Consider the following 22,385-nt stretch of genomic DNA (forward strand, 5'->3'; position numbering starts at 1 on the left):
TTTTAAATGTTATGAACATGATTTTTCTTTTTTTGCTTTAGAGTAATGGGGTGAACTTACAAAATGATGGAAATAGTTACATAATTTGAGGAACAGTAGGTGCCAAAACCCAGGGCTTAGTTCACCTTCTAGTACCCGATTCTCCTAAATGTATCTATGAAAAGTAACGATAGTAATGACTATTCACAAAGAATTTAACCTCCCACAAGGCTGCCTGTTATCGAAAATGCGGAGAAAGCAGAGTGCTGGAGAAACACCAGTGACTCTGTTCTCCATGTATATGTTTGAATATATATGAGACTGTTGTCCTGGAAACTAACGGTCTTTTAGACAGACTGGTGGAACCTCATTTTAAGGTATGACTGTCCAGGATACAATTTATTTTCCCCATCTCGGTCCTCTAAACTCTGGCTCGAGTTGCTTTAAGAGTTAAGTCAGGTCAGTGGCTTCAGAGCACAAGCTTGGGCGCCTGGGTGGCTCAGTGGGTTAAGCTGCTGCTTTCGGCTCAGGTCATGATCTCAGGGTCCTGGGATCGAGCCCCGCATCGGGCTCTCTGCTCAGCGGGGAGCCTGCTTCCTCCTCTCTCTCTGCCTGCCTCTTTGTCTACTTGTGATCTCTGTCTGTCAAATAAATAAAATCTTTAAAAAAAAAAAAAAAAGAGCACAAGCTTGGAGGAGAGAAGGTCCAAAGTTTGTGTCCTGTTTTTTCCTCCTTCGGCTGTGGGTTGGCCATGAGTAATTAGAAAACTTCTTTAACCCACAGTTACCAATATACATGATGGCGAGAACAGTGATATTTCTGCAATGAGGGTTTTGAAGAGTAAATGGATGCACTTAAAAATTGACACAATGCCAGGCTCATTAACCCTCACCATAGTTTGGTCCTTGTGGCTGTGATCACTACATAGAGTATTAATGTGTTGTTATCATACATGAGAGCGAATCTGCTCTGAGAAGTGTTTGTGTCTGACTGTATATAGAACAGTGTTTGGGTAACGACTGCAGTTTTAGATTCTTGGAAAGACAGAGCTCTTTCCAAGCTTGCTAGGTTGTATCTTTCCTAGGACTGGGTGATTATTGCAGTAGTTCTATTTGTATTTAAAATGTCTTTGTTGGGGCGCCTGGGTGGCTCAGTGGGTTGAGCCTCTGCCTTCTGCTCAGGTCATGTTCCCAGGGTCCTGGGATCAAGTCCGGCATTGGGCTTTCTGCTCGGCGGGGAGCCTGCTTCCTCCTCTCTCTCTGCCTGCCTCTCTGCCTACTTGTGAGCTCTGTCTGTCAAATAAATAAAATCTTAAAATAAATAAATAAATGTCTTTGTTATGGTCCAAAAGCAATTTGAAGTCGAGTTTTATTAATAAAGTCAGAATACATAAGGTGTAGCAATAATTTGGTAATCGATATTGCAGCTCATCCAAATGTTGACTGGGGTTTTTACCTGACATGCTGTTCTTGCTAAGAATTTTGAGTAAAATGGGCCTTTGTAAACACATTGCCACAAAGTAAGTCCTCATGAAGTATTTTTTTAAAGATGTATTTACTTATTTTAGAGGGAGAGAGCACGTGTGTGGGTGTGGGGGACAGAGAGAGAGAGAATCTCTGGCCTAAGTCGAGTCCTCGGTGAGCAGGGAGCCTGATGTGGGCTCCATCCCGAGACGCTGGGATCAGGTTCTGAGCGGGAACGGAGTCAAACAGCCGAATGACTGAGCCACCCAGGTGCTCCCTCTTGAGGGACTTTGACTGACAACTCTGTGAAATAGTCTCCAATTATGGAGAAATAATTTTTATTATTAATAATGATGTTAAGTGACAACGGCCACTGTCCTGAGCACATTATCGGTATGATTTCGTTTTATTACCCCAAAGTAGTTACTGTTCCCCTGATTTTACAGATGAGCAAATGGACTTGAGAAGTAACTTCCCTGTGTCACCTATCTAGGGAGTGGCAGAGATTGACCTTGACCCCAAAGCCCAGCAATGGTGCTTCCAAGAGAAGGCATCTTTGGCAAAGGTGTTATGATACAGGCTTTACAAAGGCATTTCCGTGGTGATACAAGTTCTTTTTTACCCAGACATTAACGTGAGGAAATTCTTGAACGTATCGCCAAGATCTGTAAAGCTGGAGGTTTAAGTTAGGAAACAAGTTAATTTTGATTTTCCTCAATGTATTGTCTTACTATGCTTTGTTATACATTTAACAGAAATACTTTTTGATCTTTTAAGGATGTTGTTTTGATATTTTGTAATTTGAGACACATCCTTTGCTTTCCAGACAACAACAGAATGAAGGAGCCAGCCATGTACTCAGTTTGGTGAGACTGCATTTCATTCCAGCAACTTTGACTATGTTTTCAATTAGTTGATAGCATTAGAATTAGGGCGGCCAAGTAAAAATGTGTTTTTCTGAACAGAGAGCCACTCTCTTCCCCTTATTCACTGCTTCCTTTTCCTTTTTATATTGGCAGAAGAAATTGGAATCCTGTCTTACTAACAATAAGTTCAGATTTATTCAGTTTTAGAGGGAATAGTGAACGTGTTGGAATGTTTTTATACCTCTTTCTTTATACCTCACACGTACGTATTTCCAGATTCTACCAGCAGTTTGCACTGTTACTCAGGTACCGTGAATGACATCTTAAAGTACAGAGACACACACGTTCCAGGGTCTAACCTGCTGCCGTTTCTGGCGTTTTTCTCCTCCAGTGTCTGTATTTATGCTGAAAGTCCAGGTGAATGACATCATCAGCCGCCAGTACCTGAGTCAAGCTGCTGTGGAGGTGTTTGTAAACTACACGAAGACAAATTCCACAGTCACTAAGCACAACGGAGCGGTGTTGATAAAGGTGCCCTACACGCTAGGGCTCAGCTTAACCATCATTGCTTACAAAGACGGCTACGTGTTGGCGCCTCTGCCTTGGAGGACCGGGAAGACGCCAAGTAAGCACGGGCACGGTGTCATGCCTTTACTAAATGTCACTGGTTTTTGTTTGTTTGCTTGTTTTTTTTGTTCTTTTCCTCTTTGGGACTCTTGTTCTTGGAACCCGGAAATGAGGAGAGCCTGCCTGAAGTCAATACAGAGAGGCCGGAATGAGTGCCAGTTGCGAGAGAAATTGTTTCTGTTGATTTATTTTTCCTACAGAGACTTGAAGCAAGAGCTCTGCTCGGGTACAAAGCTGATCTGCGGGGGGTAGAGGGGGGCTTGGCCTGCCCTGGCGGGTGCCCGCAAGCCACGAGGGCCCCATGAGGAAAGGGCGCTCTCACAAGAGGAGACAGAAAGTCTAGATTCATGTGCCGAACAATGGGGCAGTTACTGCAGATTGTCGAGCACCTTAACTGTAAGTGGTTTGGAAGCTGAACTTCCTTAAACTGTGTGTGATGTTCAGGCCAAAAGCAGGGCTGAAATGCACTCAGGGAGCCTCGCTGCCAAGCTGCGGTTGTGCTCCTGGTGGTAGTAACAACAGCCCGAGGCGAGAGACGGCAGGAAAGAAGGGGGGACCAGAGGCGGACGGAGGACAGCATCGGTAGTTACTGCCGATCACCTCACAGCGCACACACAGATCAAAACGTCACGCACGCCCTAAACGTACACAGTCGTGTCAGTTATATCTCAATAAATCTGAGGGGAAGACGTAAGAATTGATAGGACTTAGTGTGACTAATTGGATTTGGGGACATACGGGCCAGCGAGACAGCAGACTGGAGTCTGGCTCATTGCAGGTGTGAAACCTTAGGTTGTCAGTCGTCTTCTTTCTTTCATTGTGATGGTTCTTATAGAATTTACATACTTTATTGCTTTCATGTTGGAAACATTTGAATTCTTGAACCATTGTTCAAGTTTAGAATGAGAAAGAAATGAGAAATTAATTAGATAAACTAAGATTCATGTAAATGAAATAAAATAAAATCATGACTCAGAAATCTGAAGAAGGAAATATCTGAGGTGACTTCGTGGCTCTTCTTTTTTTAAAGACAAATCAAGCACAATTATTCACTAAATGAAAGTTAGAAGAATAATGAAAGAAACCAAAAGTAAGATGGGAAAAAGGAAATAAAGATGAAAGTAGACGAACGTTAATTAAAAATATAAAGAAGAGCCAATTGACAAAACGCTAGTTCCTTGAAATAAAATTATAGATGCATTGGCCTAATCTAAACAGGCAAGTAAAAGAAGAAAAAATATATGAAATCTTAAAGATCATAAAAATGTTCTAGATCAAATTTGATGGCCATAATCGTAAAGTCTAATAAACAATTTTGTGATACTATAAATGACTTTGCTAATTTTAGATGAGGTAGACTAATAGCCATGGATAAAATGTTCCAAGTAAAAATAGCTTAATTCAAAGGCTATTTAAAAAAAATAATCCAAGTCAAAATTTTATAAAACCAGTGCAGCCTTAATTCGGAGACCTGGCAAAGATAATGCAGACTAAATACTCTCACATGTGCGCGCGCTCGCTCGCTCTCTCACAAATACTCCTCTATAGACCAGTCTTACAACTCTAAATAAAAAAATCCTAAACAGAATAGTAAAAAAGAATTTCACCATTATTTAAATACAGCTTTCTGTTAAGACCAAAGAAGACCATCTTTCTTCTTTGCAGGATTATAAGGATATCAAATGTGTCACTCTATTAATTTTACATATCCTAATTACCAGATGATAACATCAAAAACTGTCTAAAATGCATTTTATAAGTTCACTGTCTGTGCCTAACCAAGAACAAGCTCCATTAAAAACTAGGACCACAAAGATCTCAACATGGTAAATATCTCAAAATCATACTAACTAGAAAAAATAAGAGCTGATTCTACTAAAATAAGAAAGTGAACACGGACGTCCATGTTATTTTACATTATAGAAGTTCTTATTAGAGCAAAAATACATCAACAGACCAGAAAAGGAGACAAGCTATTAAAAGAAAGAATCAAAGCATTTACTATTTCCAGTTACCATCATATCCCTGGAAAAATCACAAAGCATGATTCTTAAAATGTTCAAAATTAATGGAATGTGACAGAATTAACTGAGTGTAGAATGAGCATTGGTACAATCACTATATATTCCTACCCACCAGAAGTAGTCCGCGTTTATGGAAAATAATGAAATCCCTCTCAGAGCAACAAGGACAAACAAAATATGCAGGGAAACCTAAAAAAAGGTGTTAAATAACCATGTGTTGGGGAAAATAAAACTACCAAATGTTACTGATAGACCTTAAAAAAAAAAAAGCTAAAAACTAAAACCCTGGATAAATGTCAAAACATTATATTTCTTTAGAAAGTCTGAATATTGTAAAGATTTCAGTTCTTCCTGATTTATAGATTCAATACAATAAAAAAAATGGGGCGCCTGGGTGGCTCAGTGGTTTAAGCCTCTGCCTTCGGCTCAGGTCATGATCTCAGGGTCCTGGGATTGAGTCCTGCATCGGGCTCTCTGCTCAGCAGGGAGCCTGCTTCCCCCTCTCTCTCTGCCTGCCTCTCTGCCTACTTGTGATCTCTCTCTCTGTCAAATAAATGAATAAAATATTTTAAAACATTGGAAGAATAATTCTCAGGGAATAAATGTATAAAAATACCTGGAAATTATTTTAAAAGAATATTTATTGGAGGCAATTTGCCATTTCAAATAACTAAAACATTACGTACCTACACAATTAAAACTCTGATCCTGTGGTACAAATCAGATACTACATGCATAAGAAAATGTAATCTATGATAAGGTACCATTGTAAATCAGTGAGACAAGGCTGAATATTCAGTAAGTAGTGTTAGGACATTTTGGTTAACTATCTGGAGTAAGTGGATTTGGATTCATATTCCAAATACATTGCTTATAGAGTTCAAATGTGGAAAATCAAATCCTATTAAATAGAAGAAAATTTTGAAAAAAAACTATCTGATTTTCTTTTTAATTAGGTTGGTCTGCTTAAAATTAAAAATAATGAAAGAGGTCATAAAAAGTAGATTTCACTATCTTTAAAAAAGGTACCATATAGCATGGTGACTATAGTTAGTAATACCGTATTACATATTTGAAAGTTGCTAAGAGAGTAGATCTTCAAAGTTCTTATCACAGGGAAAGATGTAACTATGTATGGTGGTGGCTGTTAACTCATTGTGGTCATCATTTGGCAATATATACAAATATTGAATCATTATGTTGTACAACTGAAGCTAATATATGCCATATATCTCAAGAAATAGAAAAATGAGACAATAAGAAGTAATATATTTTTTAAAGATTTGAGAGGGTGAGAGAGAGAGCACAAGGAGAGGGAGGGGTAGAGACTCTCAAGCAGACTCTGTGTTGAGCACAGAGCCCAACGCAGGATTCGATCTCACAACCCTGCTATCATGACCTGAGCCAAAACCAAGAATCAGATGCTTAAGCGACGGAGAAATATTCTTAATATGCTAATAATGCATATAAATTAGTTAGAAAACACCAAGGCCCTGGCTAAATAAGATAAGTGGATAAAATTGTGACCTGGCAATTTTCAAAATGAAAAGAACTAGTGATTTGTCACAAACTATGACAGAATGTTTTCTTACTAATAGTCTCAGATTTGTACACCAAAGATACTCACACTTCTTAGGTTCTTCACCCTAGAAGAGTTTGGGAAAAGGGCCTTCTCCGTGTTGACAGAGTGAGGTATGATGAGCGTTCTCAGACATGGCTGGGGGGAGTTGACGTCACCAGAACAACTGAAATGTGTGTGTCCAAAGTCGTCAGAACCTTCATAACCTTTGCCCAGTGTTCCAGTGCTCAGAATCTGCCCTTAAAACAGAGAGACAAGTAACTGAAGCTGACAGGTATTCATACACAAGGGCGTTGATTCAAATACTATTTTTTGCAATAATAGGGAAAATGAAAAGTATCTAAGTATATATTAGTGATTCAGTAAGTCTTGATACTTCAAGAAAGAAAGTGTGTGACCTTGAAAATGTTAGAAAAAGTTTCTACTGAGGGACAGAAATGCTTGTGATGTTACCTTAAGTGAAAAAGCAGGGTAAAAATATTCTGTATACAATATTGTACTGTTTTTAAGAAAATCACAGGAAGGAATCCAGAAGAGTATACTGAAGTATTAATAGCTATTGTCTCTGTGCTGGGATTGTGATGACCATCACTTTCTTCTTCATTTCTCCACTTTGTCAGAGTGGCTGTTAATCCCTTTTATAATGAAAAACATTCTGTCAGTGAAAGGAAGTCTACATGTAGGATTTATTGAAGTCCAGAAGATTCTCCTCAGGTTCTATAACCTTAAGTTTTCAGGGTTGCCCCCATTTTACGCTACCTGTGACTGAAAGACTAGTGCCCTGATTATATCATCGCAAGGTCCAAGCTACTCCCCTGACATTTTCTCTCCGATTTAATTAGTCTATTAATGTATTCTGAATTGAAATTACACTTTCGTCAGGTAGTCTTTTCGTGTTGTAGGAAAAAGTTTTATTTCATTTTATATCCATTCATATCTTTTTGTGTTTTATCCTTTTTTTCTATTCCCTTTACAGCTCTTTGAAATGTCTTAAAACATGAAAAGTATTCCCATGCAAATCTGTTTATCCTAACTGATTTGGGGATATTATGTTATTTCTGTTAATTTCAAATATTGATACTGGGTAGGGGAAAGCTATCAAATGAGAACTCATTACAGTGAGTCTGTTCTTGCTTATAAAACTGTCTTTTTTTCCTGCTTCTCCGGATCTTGAAATAACGTGGTTCCCTTTCAGGTCCTCCGCACGTGTCCCATCAGTTACCGGGAGCCTCTGCGCGCGCAGGCAGACCTGGCCCCTCCTGCATCACTGCCCGCAGTTGCCTGCGGGTCATTTGTTCCATACCTGTTCAGCTGCTTTCCTGCTCTGCCAGCTCAGAGTCTGGCCGACCGTGCTGTGCGGGAGGAGCGTTGTGCCCTGACGCACGGAGTCCGGGAAGCAAAGGGGCAGAGGATGTGGTCTCGCTCAGAGAACCTTGCATGGTGGTGCCGGGATTTTTTAAATCATTAGAAAGAAATAACAAGTAACCATTATACAGAGAAAATAGCAGAGGATTTTCAGGGTTATTCAAGCATTTAACCTGACCGTATATATCTGGGGTTAGAGAACATCGTTAGTCACTTTGTACTAGAAATAGGATCAGTAAAATAAAATAGGGACACCTGACCTTTTCCCCTCACTTTATCCTCTGTTTTCTCCATCCATCATTCTTTACATTTATTTTTCCTTGTTTCCGCAGTTTCCCCACCCCCCACCTCCACTTTTTAGGGACTGCTGGAACAGACAATATTTACCTAGTTTCACCCACGTTTAGTAAAATATTGTAATTGTGCTGTATTTCACAGTATATTCGTCAGTTACACTTTCGCTGTTCCCACAAAGCCAAGCAAATATATGGCTATTTGAAGACACTGTTTTAATTACTGGAAAATTAGCTGGTAAGTACAACGCTTCTCAGCTTCTAAGTAAAAACGTCATGTAATAACAATCACTTTAATTAGGTCATTGTACTTCACGAGTGAATCAGGTTGGTTATCACTTGGAAAAAACCCTGCATTGCTCAGGAATGATGAGCTCTAAGTGGATCTGAACTGATTCCCGACTGCAGGACGAGGTTTGTGGTTGGGACTCCTTCACCATTTTCACCGCCCCCCCCCACCCCCCGCCTCCACCCCTGCCCACGTAGGAACATCTGACTTCTGGAAATGTTGCAGAGAGAGTCTCAGCTTCTTTCCAAATTGTGTCTCTCTCTGGGCTTTTACATGGGTTAGTGAAATTGGGAAAACTTAAAGATTCTCTGATTTGTGGGCACCTTCATCCCTGCCTCTGGCATGAAACCTGCTGCCTGAGCAGGGAAGGGCCTGAGACCAGGTAAGTTCTTTCCTCAGTAGATGGGATTCACCCCGCCTGCACACCCCACGGGAAGCCTTATCGTAGGTGTGCTTCGGTTTCACTCTACCAGCCACGAGAAAGACAGAACCATGTAGGAAATAGGTTAGCGCAGACGTGTCCGTGTGCCGCTCCTTTGCATTTTACGAAGTGATAGTGAACTCTCATTTCTCTGGAAAATACTGGCTACTCTCTTGAGGTCTCTGATCACTTCCTTTTACTGCCTCATTTCCCTAAGAATTGAGCCATTGATGGGGCTAATGAGGAAGGGATGGATGTTTCTGCAGATGTTCAATCCTTCCTCAGAGAACACCCATCCTCACTTCTCAGCTTCCGTAAAATGTATATTTTTTCTTCCAGGATTTGATCAGAAAGGTGTATGGTTTGTACAACAAAAATGTGTTAGGCTTGCGGGAGTAACTGGAAACTAAAGGAATGTACAAAACCCTAGAGCAGCTCAGCCCGACATTTTACTTAGTGTACATGTTTTCAACTGTAAGAAATTTGGGGCTTCAACATAATAAAGGCACATTTTTTTTTTAAGTTTTTAACTTTGTATTTGGAACTAACTTCCAATTCAGAAGTAATTTCAAAATATAGAAAAGTTGGAAGAATAAGAAACAAGTAACTGCTGTATACCTTCTACTCAGGTTCATCTACTGATAACACTGTTCGTTTGCTTTACTATGTGTAACTGTGCTCTGGGTTTGCCTTTTGTTTTTGTTTGTTTTCTGTTGTTTGTTTTCTGAACCATTTGAAGGCAAGTTACAGGCATCACGGCCTTTTACCTCTAAATTCTTAAGCAATTCCTGCGAATAGGGATGTTAAATGGCCATGGTACAGTTCAGCAAGATTACTTTGATCGAGCAACTTGCCTTCCAGATCCCCGTCTCGTCCACTGACACATTTTTTTTCTCACTCCATTTTAGGGTCAGGTTTTGCATTCCGTTTTCATGTCTCAGTTAGCCTCTGTTACTGTGAAATTCACGACACATATTTTTAAAAAGGAAGGTGTAGAAAGTATCTGTTAAGTGATCAGAGTTAATCATTTAAGTGATTAACTATTAAATTTAATGATTTAACCAAATAAGAATATAATAAATGTGTTGTTTTTATTTCCCTTATTTCCAGGTATTATTTTTCTAGCTTCATATGTAAACTATACACTGATTTTGAGAACTGTATTACATTTTATTTATCATGTATTGTCACGTAACTATTTAGAAACTGATACTTTCAAAATTCTAATAACTGATTGCTTCTGTCTTTATCAGTGGCCTCAAAGTCAAAGCAATAGTTGATGTTTTTGATAAGTTTTAATGATTTAAGAATTGACCCTTGGATTGTTAAAAATGCATTAATTGCAGAAGTATCAATATCCTGAGTTCTCACTCCCTAAGTTATATTAAAGAAGAGTCTGTTCAGAGTTACTGACATGAGATGGCATTTATGAACTGAATGCCTAACGTTTTGATCGGCTGCAGCCCACTTTGGCGCGAGCCGTTACCTCTACTCCTATTACAGAAATGAAACCCAAGTGAACTGTATGGACTAAAATGGTATGTGGTTCCCTGGAGTGAAACCCAAAAAAAGGGTGAAGAAATTCTGGACAGAAGAATCAAGCAGTTTCTAGGGTACAGGTGCCTTGTGTGATCTAAAGAAATGAAGATTTATTTATTTCAGTTTTGAATTTAAAATAATAATTATGAGATGTTAAAGTGTCCTGAGGGATGAGGCTCTGCTGAATGTGCATTTATTTTGTCTGCTTGTTAATGAGGTTTCCCTTTTCCAGATGCCAAATCTCAGCCAAGTGTTCAGTTTTCAAAAGCCTTAATTCAGCTGCCCAACAACCATCACGTTAGCAATGTGACAGGCTATCTCACAGTTCTACAGCAGTTTTTGAAGGTGGACAACTTCCTCTATACAACTGGAATTACTCTCCATAAATCAGGTATTATCTCATTTTTACATAGTCATGTTTTATATAACTGTGCAAGTTAAGAAATATATTTAAAAGCAAAAATGTGATTTAAGCTTACACATATTTTTATAATTTGACCTATTCAGTCTTATCAAATTAATTATCAATAATTGTTAGACATAAAGTTTATAGATTAGAGTAAGCAATTAGAAGTTTTTCTTATCAAAAATACTTGGTATTTCCTATGAGTAAAATTATAAATAAATATTTAAAAAATATATTCTGTTGACCTTTGAACAATGCAGGGATTGTCTCCTCCCCCACGTTAAAACTTGTATAACTTGATTCTCCAAAAACTTAACTACTAAGAGCCTAGTGTTGACCAGAAGCCTTACCAGTAACAGTCCATTAAAACACATTTTGTATATGAGTTATATACTGTATTCTTACAATAAGCTAGAGAAAGGAAACCGTTAAGAAAATCACGAGAAAATACATTTATAGTACTGTATTTATCAAAAACAGTCCATAGAAATGGCCTGCTCTGTTCTCAAGCCCCATGTTGCGCAAGGGTCAGTGGTAACCCAGATCCGACGTGCATGCATGGGTGTCGTGACCGAAGAGGCAAGAGGATGATGGAATTTTACATTTTATCTAATACAGCCATGAATAAGCCCCTAAACATCTCTTTCCTCTGTACCCCCATATTCATGCCTCCCGTTCTGTTAATGCAACATATAACCAACTCGCGGCTTTTTGAAAATCACCTCTGCCGATCTGTATTTCTGATGACTTCCGCTGTGTCAGATTTCGGTCCACTTCATTTGGGGGAATGACCAGAAATTAGAGGAATAGACATTTAGGTGTTTTTGTCCTTTGTTTTTTCTTGCCTGCTGTAGTACTACTCCAGCAAGATGACCCGCACTGTTCTCTCACAGGCCTGTTTCCCACTGCGCACACCTGTGCCTCTGCCTAAGGGCATCCCCTAGTCCAGCAAGCTGGGGTGGCCCTCGCAAGGGCAAGCAGAGAGAGCACACACCTGTCCCTTAGCGTACCCTCTCTTGGCTCCCTTCCTTCTTCTCCATGCTCCTCCGTCTCCTCAGTGGTGGGTCCTTCCTTCCAAACTGTGACCTTAGCGTCAGCTTCCTGAAGAAGCCAATCTAAGACACCTGCCACCATTTCTCAGATGCAAGTTAGAGGCTGCTCAAAATAAAAGTGTTTGCGAGAGTGATAGCCGCCTGCCATTGCACAGACGAAGCTCGTGTTGCCCTGGAGAGTGTGGATGAGACTCAGCAGGTTCCTTGAGGAGACACCGCATGCGCTCCCCTCCAGCCTTCCTTTACCACCTGCTTTTGAGATTATGCGCGTAATGTTTCCGCTATCCTGAGAATGCGCTAACGTTCTAGTTCTAGCGCTGTCGAAGGGAAGGTGCTTCTGCTCTGTGCAGCATGGTGGCTGCTAGCTGGCCGCGTGTACCTGGTACGCTCCTGACGTACGACTAGGGCACCGGAGAACTACACTCACTTCCTTTAAATTTAAGTTGCCACATGTTGCTGGTGGCTGCTTTATTGGATTGCTTCGTTCTAGAGTTCTAGGAGTATGGGAGTGCTTTTTTAAAGTTGCCTCCTTCTCGTTGTCTTTTAGTCCTTGTCCCTGTGCGATTCTCTTTTCCTTTTTGAATTGGCCTTATCCCAAGTGGTGGTGGTGGGGCCGATCTCATCAGCTTCACCGCATCTAGTATGTGAAGCCACGGACTGCATACACCTGGGGGGCGGGGACGGAGCGAAAAGCAGTCCCCTCAGAAAGCCAGTGGGTTTCATCAAATAGTTTGAAAAGAGATTACAATTACTAACAGATTACACAGTAATTTCTTTGGGCTTACATTGGATTTTGACGAGTGTAACTAGTCTAACTGGTCTGTCAAATATGTACGGCCTTACTTTGCTCATCTTGTGTTGGTGCTTTCGGAAGTTGACGAAGGCTCCTTCTCTTACATTTAATGGAAGTTTTTCATTAAGCCAATAGTTGCTCTGTCTGATAACTGAAGATAGACACCAGGTATCGTAGAAGGGATAATGAGAATTCCTTTCCATGCACTCAGAGGCCTTCTTCCATTCTTGCACATACCAAGATCACTTCTGATTTGGGGGCGTTTCACCTTCTGGTCTTTGCATGGGTGGCCCCTGAGCGTTTGGCTGCAGCTGGCAACCCCCTCCCCAGAGAGGCAGGTTTTATGACCTTGCACTTACATTGTCTTTCCAGATTTCCTTCAGAGCCCTGGTGAGGTAACTTCTACCACACACTTACATTCCAGTGGGGGGGCAGGAATGACAGTGGGCAAAGAAATGCACAAAAGCCTTCTTGATAGAAATGAGGATGGCAAAGGAGAAAAGATGGCCAGCCAGTGTAAGAGGCCATGCACCCACTGCACCTCTGGAACCGAGACGAGTGTGTGGTGTTCCTGGGGCCCTGTTACAAATATTTGTTCAATGAATGAACAAAACTCTAGCTTTTAAGCTGAAGGTTCAAGTTTATCCATGAAGAGCAAATAATATGTAATGCATATACTTTAGTCAACTCTTCCTAATGTATTAGTAAATGTACTTGGGAAATCTAAAATTATCAAATCATTTATAGAAAATTTACATTAAGTTGTAACATCATTAACCATCTTATTTTACTAATTATACCTATTGTAGTGTCTGTTATTACTTTGGCATTGCTGATTATTTAAAAAAGAAAACAAATGCATTTTCAACTCTTTTTCCCTCAGTGATAGAGAAATGTGGGTAGCTCCTGATATTTAAGGCATGTTATAAATTATATGTATAATCATACTTTGAAACCTTAGGCAAACACTAAAACCAATTCTGTTCATCTCCTTTTCCCTACTTTTCAACCTTTGAAATCTAAGTAATATTTTAATACTAATACTTAGTCTTAAAAGTGTATATTCTTTCAATTATGTTATTAGTCAAATGTATATTAAAGCTTATTACCTTTATCAGCTAACAATATTGCTGATTTTCTTTCGTGTTTGTCAAACCTATCAAAATTTGCATTTTGAGGGGCGCCTGGGTGGCTCACTGGGTGAAGCCTCTGCCTTGGGCTCAGGTCATGATCCCAGGGTCCTGGGATCGAGCCCCGCATCAGGTTCTCTGCTCAGCAGGGAGCCTGCTTCCCTCTCTCTGTCTGCCTCTCTGCCTACTTGTGATCTCTGTCTGTCAAATAAATAAATAAAATGTTAAAAAATTTGCATTTGAGTCAGGATGTTTTTTACACAACGTGATTTTGAGGAGTATAACCAACTCTGTTGTTCTAGTACTTGAAACAGATGGTTTTGGGAGCAGGAGAGACCAAGTTTTAGACCCATATCTGCATTAATGTTGTGGTATGATAGAACCTTTATTTGGGTAGGACACTAATGAGATGTATTTTTGTTGTTGTTTCATAGGTTTTTAAAACACTGATTTAGATTCCGGTGACCTTAAAATCACACGACTTTGGAGGAATTAGGTCTCTAGGCTCATAGTGATTTGTCAAGTTATATAAGTATAACCTGTGTTTATATTTTAAATTCTCTAATGACGATCCAGTATATTTGATATTGAAATGAATAACTCTAGGTGAATAAAGGAATTAAATATTTTAGTCCCCTATTTTTTAATTTGTAACTACGACCCGTATTTTACATATGATTTTAATAAACTGTCTTTTTTAGGTTTTGAAAGTGTTGAATTGACTCCTCTTGCTGCAATATGTGTGAAAATATATTCTGGAGGGAAAGAATTACAAGTGGACGGTTCTGTTCACGTTTCTCTCCCCCTTCTACACGCGAGTGATCTAAGTGCAGGGGATCATATACCTGCCTGGACATTTGATATGAGCACAGGTATGCGAGCTATTAAAATTTTTTAGCTTTACTGAGGTATAATTGGCAAATTTTTATGTTTACGACAGAATAATTAAGTTGTCTTGTTTAAAACATTCAAATATATCATTTATATCTGAATGTTTTATCTTTAGTAGAGCACAATCCTGAGGTGGAACACTTCAGTAATGTTACTGTTATAAGCACTTTAAAATGACTAAAATTGGCCCCACGGTGATGAGTATAATACAAATGTGAGGAAAATGATGCAAATATATTACATTTTAAAAATAGCATTATTTATTCACATTCCCTTGCCCTTTTTTTCTTTTTTTTTTAAACTCTAGGCCCAACATGGGGCTTAAACTCACAAGCCCAAGATCAAGAGTCATGTGCTTCGGCGCCTGGTGGCTCAGTGGCTCAGCATCGAGTCCCAGGTGGGGCTCCCAGCTCGGCAGGGAGTCTGCTTCTCCCTCCCCCCACTTCAGGGTCTCTCTCTTTCAAAAAAAGGGGGAAAAAAGAGTCCTGTGCTCTACTGACTAAGCCAGTAAGGTGCCCCTCCAATGCCTTTTTTATATCCCCCAAGATCTTGAATAGAAAAGTAGAAATACATTTTTTAAAAATTATTTCTACTCTCACAGACTTTTGTTTTGATATGAACTTGTATTTAAAGGTTGGTTAAGGCAATTTAGAAATGTATGTTTATTTCATGAAAATAAATAACATTGTGTTACTAAGATATAGAGTGATTATTTAAAAAAAAAAAAATCCCAAAACAGAAACTCAGATACCAATTTTGGTCCCTGAGTTTAGCCTCCTGAACAGAAGCATGTTTTCCTCCTGTTTGCCTTGTTTTTGTTCTTGTGTTTCTATATGAATAAGATGGGAGTCTTTTAATTTGCAAAACAAACAAAACAAAAGAAGGGATGTGTTCCATAATTGTTTTGGGTGAGTCAGGACATGGTGTGGTAAGATTTACCTTCAGAGTGGCAAGAAGGATGTAGGTGCTCAGACTTTATGCCTAAACTCTAACGAAAAGAAGGATTTTTTTTCCTAGTACCAATTGTACAAGCTCTCGGATAAACTGCGATTGTAGAATGGAGTTTTCGTGCCCGTTTCAGAACCAACATTTGTGGTCTGCAAATAGAATGTACAGATTTATTTAAAAAAAAAAAAGTACGGATACTTTTAGGCTTAAGGTTCTGTGTTTGAGCCCCAGACTAATCATGTGGGTTGAAAATAGGGAGCCATCAACCTTCAAAGGAGACTTGAAGTAAGATTTCGCCGTAATTAGAAGGGTAGTTAGGCAAAACAAAACAACAACAAAATAAATGTTACCATAAAAAGAAACAATAATATATACATGTTTTTAAGAAAAAGTGGAGACTGCATAAGTAAACAAGATAGTTGTGAGGGAAAGAAGTCTCGTCTCAGTGCCATTCGACACTCGGTACTTCACTTCTGGTCCCCAGATGTTGGGGGTCGGGGGTGGGGAGAGGCTTGTTTTTCTCACACTAAGCAGTTCTCTACCAGCTGGGTGTCCTCAAACTCTATTCAATTTAGACACTATCTACCTGGAATGAGCATCAGATCCCACAGGTTCGGACTCTGTCCCATAAGACGGCCCCCTGGCCCCTACCTCAGAGGCCAAGTGTCGTCGTGCTTCCGACCGGGCAGCTGTGAGCTGGAAGCCCCATGACCGTCTCCGCACTGCAGAGCTGCTCACAGAACTCCATTAACCCAAGAGCTTGTGTGGCTGCTGCTCGGGAAAAATCTTTCTTTTCACCAGACTCCGGGGGGCTCACAGGAGAAGTGTGCGCCCTGGATCATCGGTTTATTGTAAAGGCGTCCTCTCCTCTAGATGCGTCCCCCTCCAACACCTCCATGTGTTTGCCAACGTCCCTCTGAACCCTGCAGTTCAGGCATGTTCCGTGGTGTCGGCCTGGCGCGGTGTCATTGACCAGCGGTGGCGGAGCTTCTCTCCAGCCCGTCTTCCCGCTCTGAAGTGCGCGGTGGTTCCAACCCTCTGACCACAGCGTGGGTTTCCCTGGCAGCCAGCCCTCCACGGGACTTTCCAGAATATCACCTCGTTCACATAAAGTCAGGGGTGGTTGAAAGTGGCTTGTCAGGAACAACAAGAAGCCCTCTTTCCACCTTCTATCACATAGGAAACGGCGAAGATCCTAGAAGCTCTGTGCCAGGACCGGGACAGAGACCAAATCCAGTCTCTTTTTTTTTTTTTTTTTTTTTTTTTTTTTTTTTTTTAAATATTTATTTATTTGACAGAGAGAGATCACAAGCAGGCAGAGAGGCAGGCAGAGAGAGAGGAGGAAGCAGGCTCCCCGCCGAGCAGAGAGCCCGATGCGGGACTCGATCCCAGGACCCTGAGATCATGACCTGAGCCGAAGGCAGCGGCTTAACCCACTGAGCCACCCAGGCGCCCCCAAATCCAGTCTCTTATAATCGTTGGCTTGAAAGCGCTAAACCCTGGTGTCTAGTCCATTGAAAAGCTGTGGAATTTTGAACAAATCACTTATTTGGGCCTGGATTTCCTAATTTGTTGAAAAAAGCGTTGTTTTAAAACATTTCAAAGGATACCTGTATTGAGTTCTGATTTCTGATTGTTCATCCCAACAAAGGCCTTTGTCTCTAATGTGCCTTCCAGTGACAAAACTTTTGAATTCATATATCAGATAAGCAATGCCTAATTTTAATGTGACTATTTAAAAAATAGTAAGTTAAGGGGCGTCTGGGTGGCTCAGTGGGTTAAAGCCTCTGCCTTTGGCTCAGGTCATGATCCCAGAGTCCCAGGATCGAGCCCCACATAGGGCTCTCTGCTCTGTGGGGAGACTGCTTCCCCCTCTCTCTCTGGCTGCCTCTCTGCCTACTTGTGATCTCTGTCTGTCAAATAAATAAATAAAATCTTAAAAAAAAAAATTCTTTAGAAAATAGTAAGTTGATCCATTTCCATCAAGTTGGTCTACCTTATTAAAAACACTGTTTTGGGGCGCCTGGGTAGCTTAGTTCGTTACACGGCTGCCTCTGGCTCAGGTCATGATCCCAAGGTCCTGGGATCAAACCCCACATCGGGCTCCCTGCTCACTGAAGAGCCTGCTTCTCCCTCTCCCTCTGCGTGCCTCTCTGCCTACTTGTGCGCACACAGTCTCTCTCTCTGTCAAAAAATAAATAAAATCTAAAAAAAATATATATAGTTTTACATGTCGTAGATCTATCATTACAGTGGGTTAACAAACCAAGTACAAATATACACTGAATTTATAAAAAGCTCTGTTATACTCAACTTTATAAGAGATCTTTATAAAAAGAGCTTTACTGAATTGTTTTATGGATGTCATTTTATAGATCGGATAGCATTTTATTTATTCATTTATTTTTCCTTTTTTAAGTAGGCTCCACAGTGGCCCAGTACGGGGCTTGAACTCACAATCCTGAGATCGAGACCTGAGCTGAGACTGAGAGTAGGAAGCTTATCTGACCCAGTCACCCAGGTGCCCCAGATCAGACAGCATTTGAAAAACATTAAAGGTCCGGTTCTAAAAGAGCCATGCCAACAGTAATAGACCAAAACAGTATTTAATAAAAAAATTAATAAGGCCAAAAAACATGCATAAGTATTTAATCAGGACAAATTTGGATTTCACTATTCACATCCCTCACACGTCTCAGTGCACACAATTTAACCATGATTTCCCTAAATATGTGTGCTTTCTATTGTAGATGGTACTGTAATATGCCCTATAAAGATATTTTAAAGATTTTACTTCTTTATTTAGGAAGAGAGAGGACACATGCAAATGGGGGAGAAGGAGGGGAGGGAGAGAGAGAATCCCAAGTAGACTCCACACTGAGTGCAGAGCCCGGCATGGGGCTTGATCTCACAAACCTGAGATCATATCCTGAGCCAAAACCAAGAGTCGGATGCTCAACTGACTGAGCTCCCCAGGCACCTCGCTGTGAACTATATTATGATATATATTATCCATGATAATATATTGCCAGAGTTTTCATCACCTTTGAAAGAGTCCTGCAAAGTATTCTCTACATGACTATCAGCAAATTCCCATCAGCATTAAAGACATAAACTAACTGGTATTTTTTACTTGCCCTTTTAGGTGCTTGGGTAAATCATGGCCGGGGGACAGTCAAGGCATACAATCATCACTTAATTTGGACATACGATGCACCACATTTGGGCTACTGGATAGCAGCTCCACTTCCAGGAACTAGAGGTATTGTAAAAATAAAAGTAATTTGAAAAAAATCCAGATAGTGAAACTGGAATTGATATCGCTAGGACTTGACTTTATTCTAAACATTGCCACTTACCGACTGTAGAATGCTGGAAAAAGCTTCTGGTCTCTTGATCTCAACTTTAATATTTTTCATGTGTTATAAGAAAAGATTAGGCTCAATGAACTATAAGGTCCTTTATGGCTATGATGTCGGATGAATCTGTGAGGTGTAAAGTTTGTTCAGATCAAATGCTTACTTTTCAAGAATCAATTCCACCACATCAGTTAGAGCCTGGGTGGTGAGCAGCAGGGTGAGATCTTGGATCATCCATAAAGTGTGTCGGGATATAGGGAGCTCACAGCACCCCAGGAAAGGCTAACGAACTCTATTCTAAAAGGCAGAAATCCTAGGGAAGCCCATTAGCAGGCCTGTTTGGTCTTGGCACGACTACTGCTGCGTATATGACTGACCCTGACCCTTTGCAATCTTTTCCTCACGCCATTCCTTCATTCTAGGGATGAAGAACTTGGTTGGCCCAGACTTGGGTCGTGAGCACACTCCTGGGCTAAGGGCTGTTGAAAAATCGTGTCCCCATACTATGTCAAAGATACTACACGTGATATCCCAAATGAAGGTTGGCCTGACAGAGGAACTGAAGGTGGACAAAAACCAGGACTTGTCCACTAGTGATGATGTATTCATGTTCTAGGACAGATGGGTATTTTATTTTTCCTAGATTTAACATGCTATCAGACTACCTATGATTTGTAGTACGGAAATCACACATGCATCTGGGGTTGTATAAATCTCAAAATACTCAAACATTGCATGTTTAATCCATTAAGTCTCACCGAAGTCTTCTAACCGCGGTGGCGTGGACCGGCTACACCACGGGCCTGCTCCCGCTGCATGGGCCCTGTGGGTGCTCACTGGTACCGACCGCAGTGCGTCTTGGCTTTCCCTGTACTTTGCTGAGTCAGCTTTCCAGCCTTCCGCATCTGCTTGCTCGTTTCTTGTTCTCCTTTTCTCCTTTAACCTGTGGGTTGGTTGATTTATAAAAACAAAACAAAGCAAAATTTCAGCGCCATTTCAGTGCGGTTTTGGGGGGAGTGCTAAGGTTGAATGCATATGTCATTTCTATATCTTTAATCCTGGGTCAGAGAATTCTGGTTCGTTGAAGGTCTTGGCTCCCAGCTGAGAGGCGGCCGGCTCATTTCGTGCTAGTCGGGAACAGTCCCGCTGCACACCCCGATGCAGGGTGCGGCTGACATTTCACAGACATTTCTCTGCAGATTCGACACCTAACTTTGTTATGGCTGTCTAGTAATAATTTGAAGGCTCTGTTCTTTCTGCAAGTGTCTTTTTTAATAGTTTAATTTTTTCATTTTATATTGACAACCTTTGACTTTTAAACCGTGCAGGATAACAAGCCTTTTTTTTTTTTCCCCAGTCCAACCAAAATTTAGTGTTCCAGTAGAAGAAATATGAGCCGTTAATCATTATGATCAAGGGGGATGTTCTCCCTAATTTTATTTGAACTTCAGTGCTTACGAGATTATTCAAAACCCAGAGGGTGGTGACTTTTGTTCTTCATGATGCAAAATATCCTGCAGTCTTGCCAGCTGTCTGACCTTAGTTCCTTCTAGATCTGCAACTATAATGAAATCTTGATGAAAAATAACAATTAATATTTATACTTCCACTCAACTAAATCCAAGCTATTTAATTTCTAATAAAAATAACCTAAGGAACACTTGAGTTTTATAAAGACATGTGCTTTACAGGGGAAAGATACCTGAAAACAATTTATATGATTATGAATTACAAAAGTCAAGTAATTTTCTAGAGTAGGTGGGAGTTTTGTTTTAGATTGTATGTGGGAAAAGATTTTGTGTGAATCAGAGTACTAACACAGAAGTGTGCGGTTCCCATTTAGTTTGAATTAGATAGTTTCTAGTGATGGCTCTCAAAATCCACCAGCAAGCATCACAGGCAGAGGAGCGCTGTGCTGGAAATACGGATGGCTTGACTGTAGCTCTGGCTTTGCCAGTGAATATCTGGCTGAGCCTGAAATAGGTACTTACCATCTTAACATTAGTCTTCTTATTTCTAAATTGCAGGAGTTGGATACGATGATCCCTAATCACCCTCCCCAAATTTTAGATGATGAGTAAAATCACATTTTTTTTAAATCAGAGTTGGTCCTCTGATGGACCAGTGTCTGGTGTGCTGGAACTACTTTACTTAAAATTTGGTTAATAACAAACTAAATCTCTTTAAAAAAAAAAATCAAATAGAACTCTAGGATTTCTTGGAAAATAAGTGCAAGAAATTAAAATCAAGTTATTTTTCATAGATTGCTATAGTAGAGTTTAATAAACAAGTACTAGGACTGTTTTTAAATATGCATCTTCAAATGTATTTAAGTGAAAAATACAGTTCTCTGCCTTTCTCTTTTTAGGTGGGTGTGCGCACCCACACACGCGCGCCCACACACACATGCATACTTTTTGCTGTTGTCATACGTGTAAAATTTGGGGGAAATGCGACAGTATCCACCTCATCTTTCCAGAAGTGTGTTCCATTGGAATCCTGTGCAGTGAGGAAGTGTTAGCATTATTCTGTTGTGGAGATGTATATTCATCAGCCTTTGAAGCTGGATTTCACTCGGTTACAGACTTTACTCCACTGCAGCTCTGGATCCTGGATAAGAACCTGCAGGCAGAATGTTACTCTTCTTTCTTTCCCATCTGAAGAATCTTCGTACTGTCCAGTGCTATGCCCGATTGTCTGTCAGATATGATAAGCACTTTATTATTATTCCACATTAATATAGAAAATGGTGGCCAGTACCGGGGTGCCGGTTCTTGTATAGCCTTGAAGTTTCATTCGACAGCGGGTGTCATACAGCTAACACTTTCTGACGGCTTCTCATGTGCTTACACTAAGTGCTTTAAGAAGTGTTTACTTTTAATCCTTGTAACAACCCTCATAGGTGAGATCTGACAGGAACAAACTAAGATAAAAACTCATGAAACTTGGCCAGGAATAAATGAGAATGTCCCAGAGAAATAAATGGTGATGTTGGGGTTTGGATATATGTGTAGAGTCCTCTACACTCAAATGAATTCCCATGGACTTTTCTAAGGAGTAAAAGGGTCATGTAGTGAGGGGGCGGGCTCTCTGAACGTTAGGGAGCAACAGCTACCTTCTTCCCTTTTGTAAGTAGGATTTTTACACTCCATCCTCACCATGTCAGGCTTTAGACATGGAGTCTCCTGCATGCAGGGGTGGGGTTTTCTGTTCCTCCAGAGAATGGGTGAGGTGGGAGAAAGGTATATATTTAAAGAAAATTAAATTTTAATAACAAGTTTCTCTTAAAAAAGAAATAGACTAGGATTCTAATTGAGAACACTAGCTCCAAAGTTTGTATGCATAACCACAATATTTATTC

The 22,385-nt window shown here is 40.3% G+C and overlaps 1 protein-coding gene across 2 annotated transcripts in view; it reads left to right on the top strand.

Moving 5' to 3' along the window:
* Window positions 1-22,385, top strand: part of FAM171B (family with sequence similarity 171 member B) — a 64,617-nt gene that overhangs the window by 36,205 nt on the left and 6,027 nt on the right. The window contains exons 2-6 of one of the 2 annotated variants that reach the window (XM_046018985.1): window positions 2,700-2,933; window positions 8,342-8,434; window positions 10,678-10,836; window positions 14,528-14,698; window positions 18,811-18,927. In XM_046018985.1, the coding sequence (XP_045874941.1) occupies window positions 2,700-2,933; window positions 8,342-8,434; window positions 10,678-10,836; window positions 14,528-14,698; window positions 18,811-18,927 (774 nt within the window). Of the gene's footprint in view, window positions 1-2,699; window positions 2,934-3,184; window positions 3,332-8,341; window positions 8,435-10,677; window positions 10,837-14,527; window positions 14,699-18,810; window positions 18,928-22,385 lie in introns of those variants that run through there. The other variant, XM_046018986.1, reaches the window with a different exon arrangement.

The sequence above is a fragment of the Meles meles genome, chromosome 9, assembly GCF_922984935.1.
Source record: "Meles meles chromosome 9, mMelMel3.1 paternal haplotype, whole genome shotgun sequence".
NCBI lineage: Eukaryota > Metazoa > Chordata > Mammalia > Carnivora > Mustelidae > Meles > Meles meles.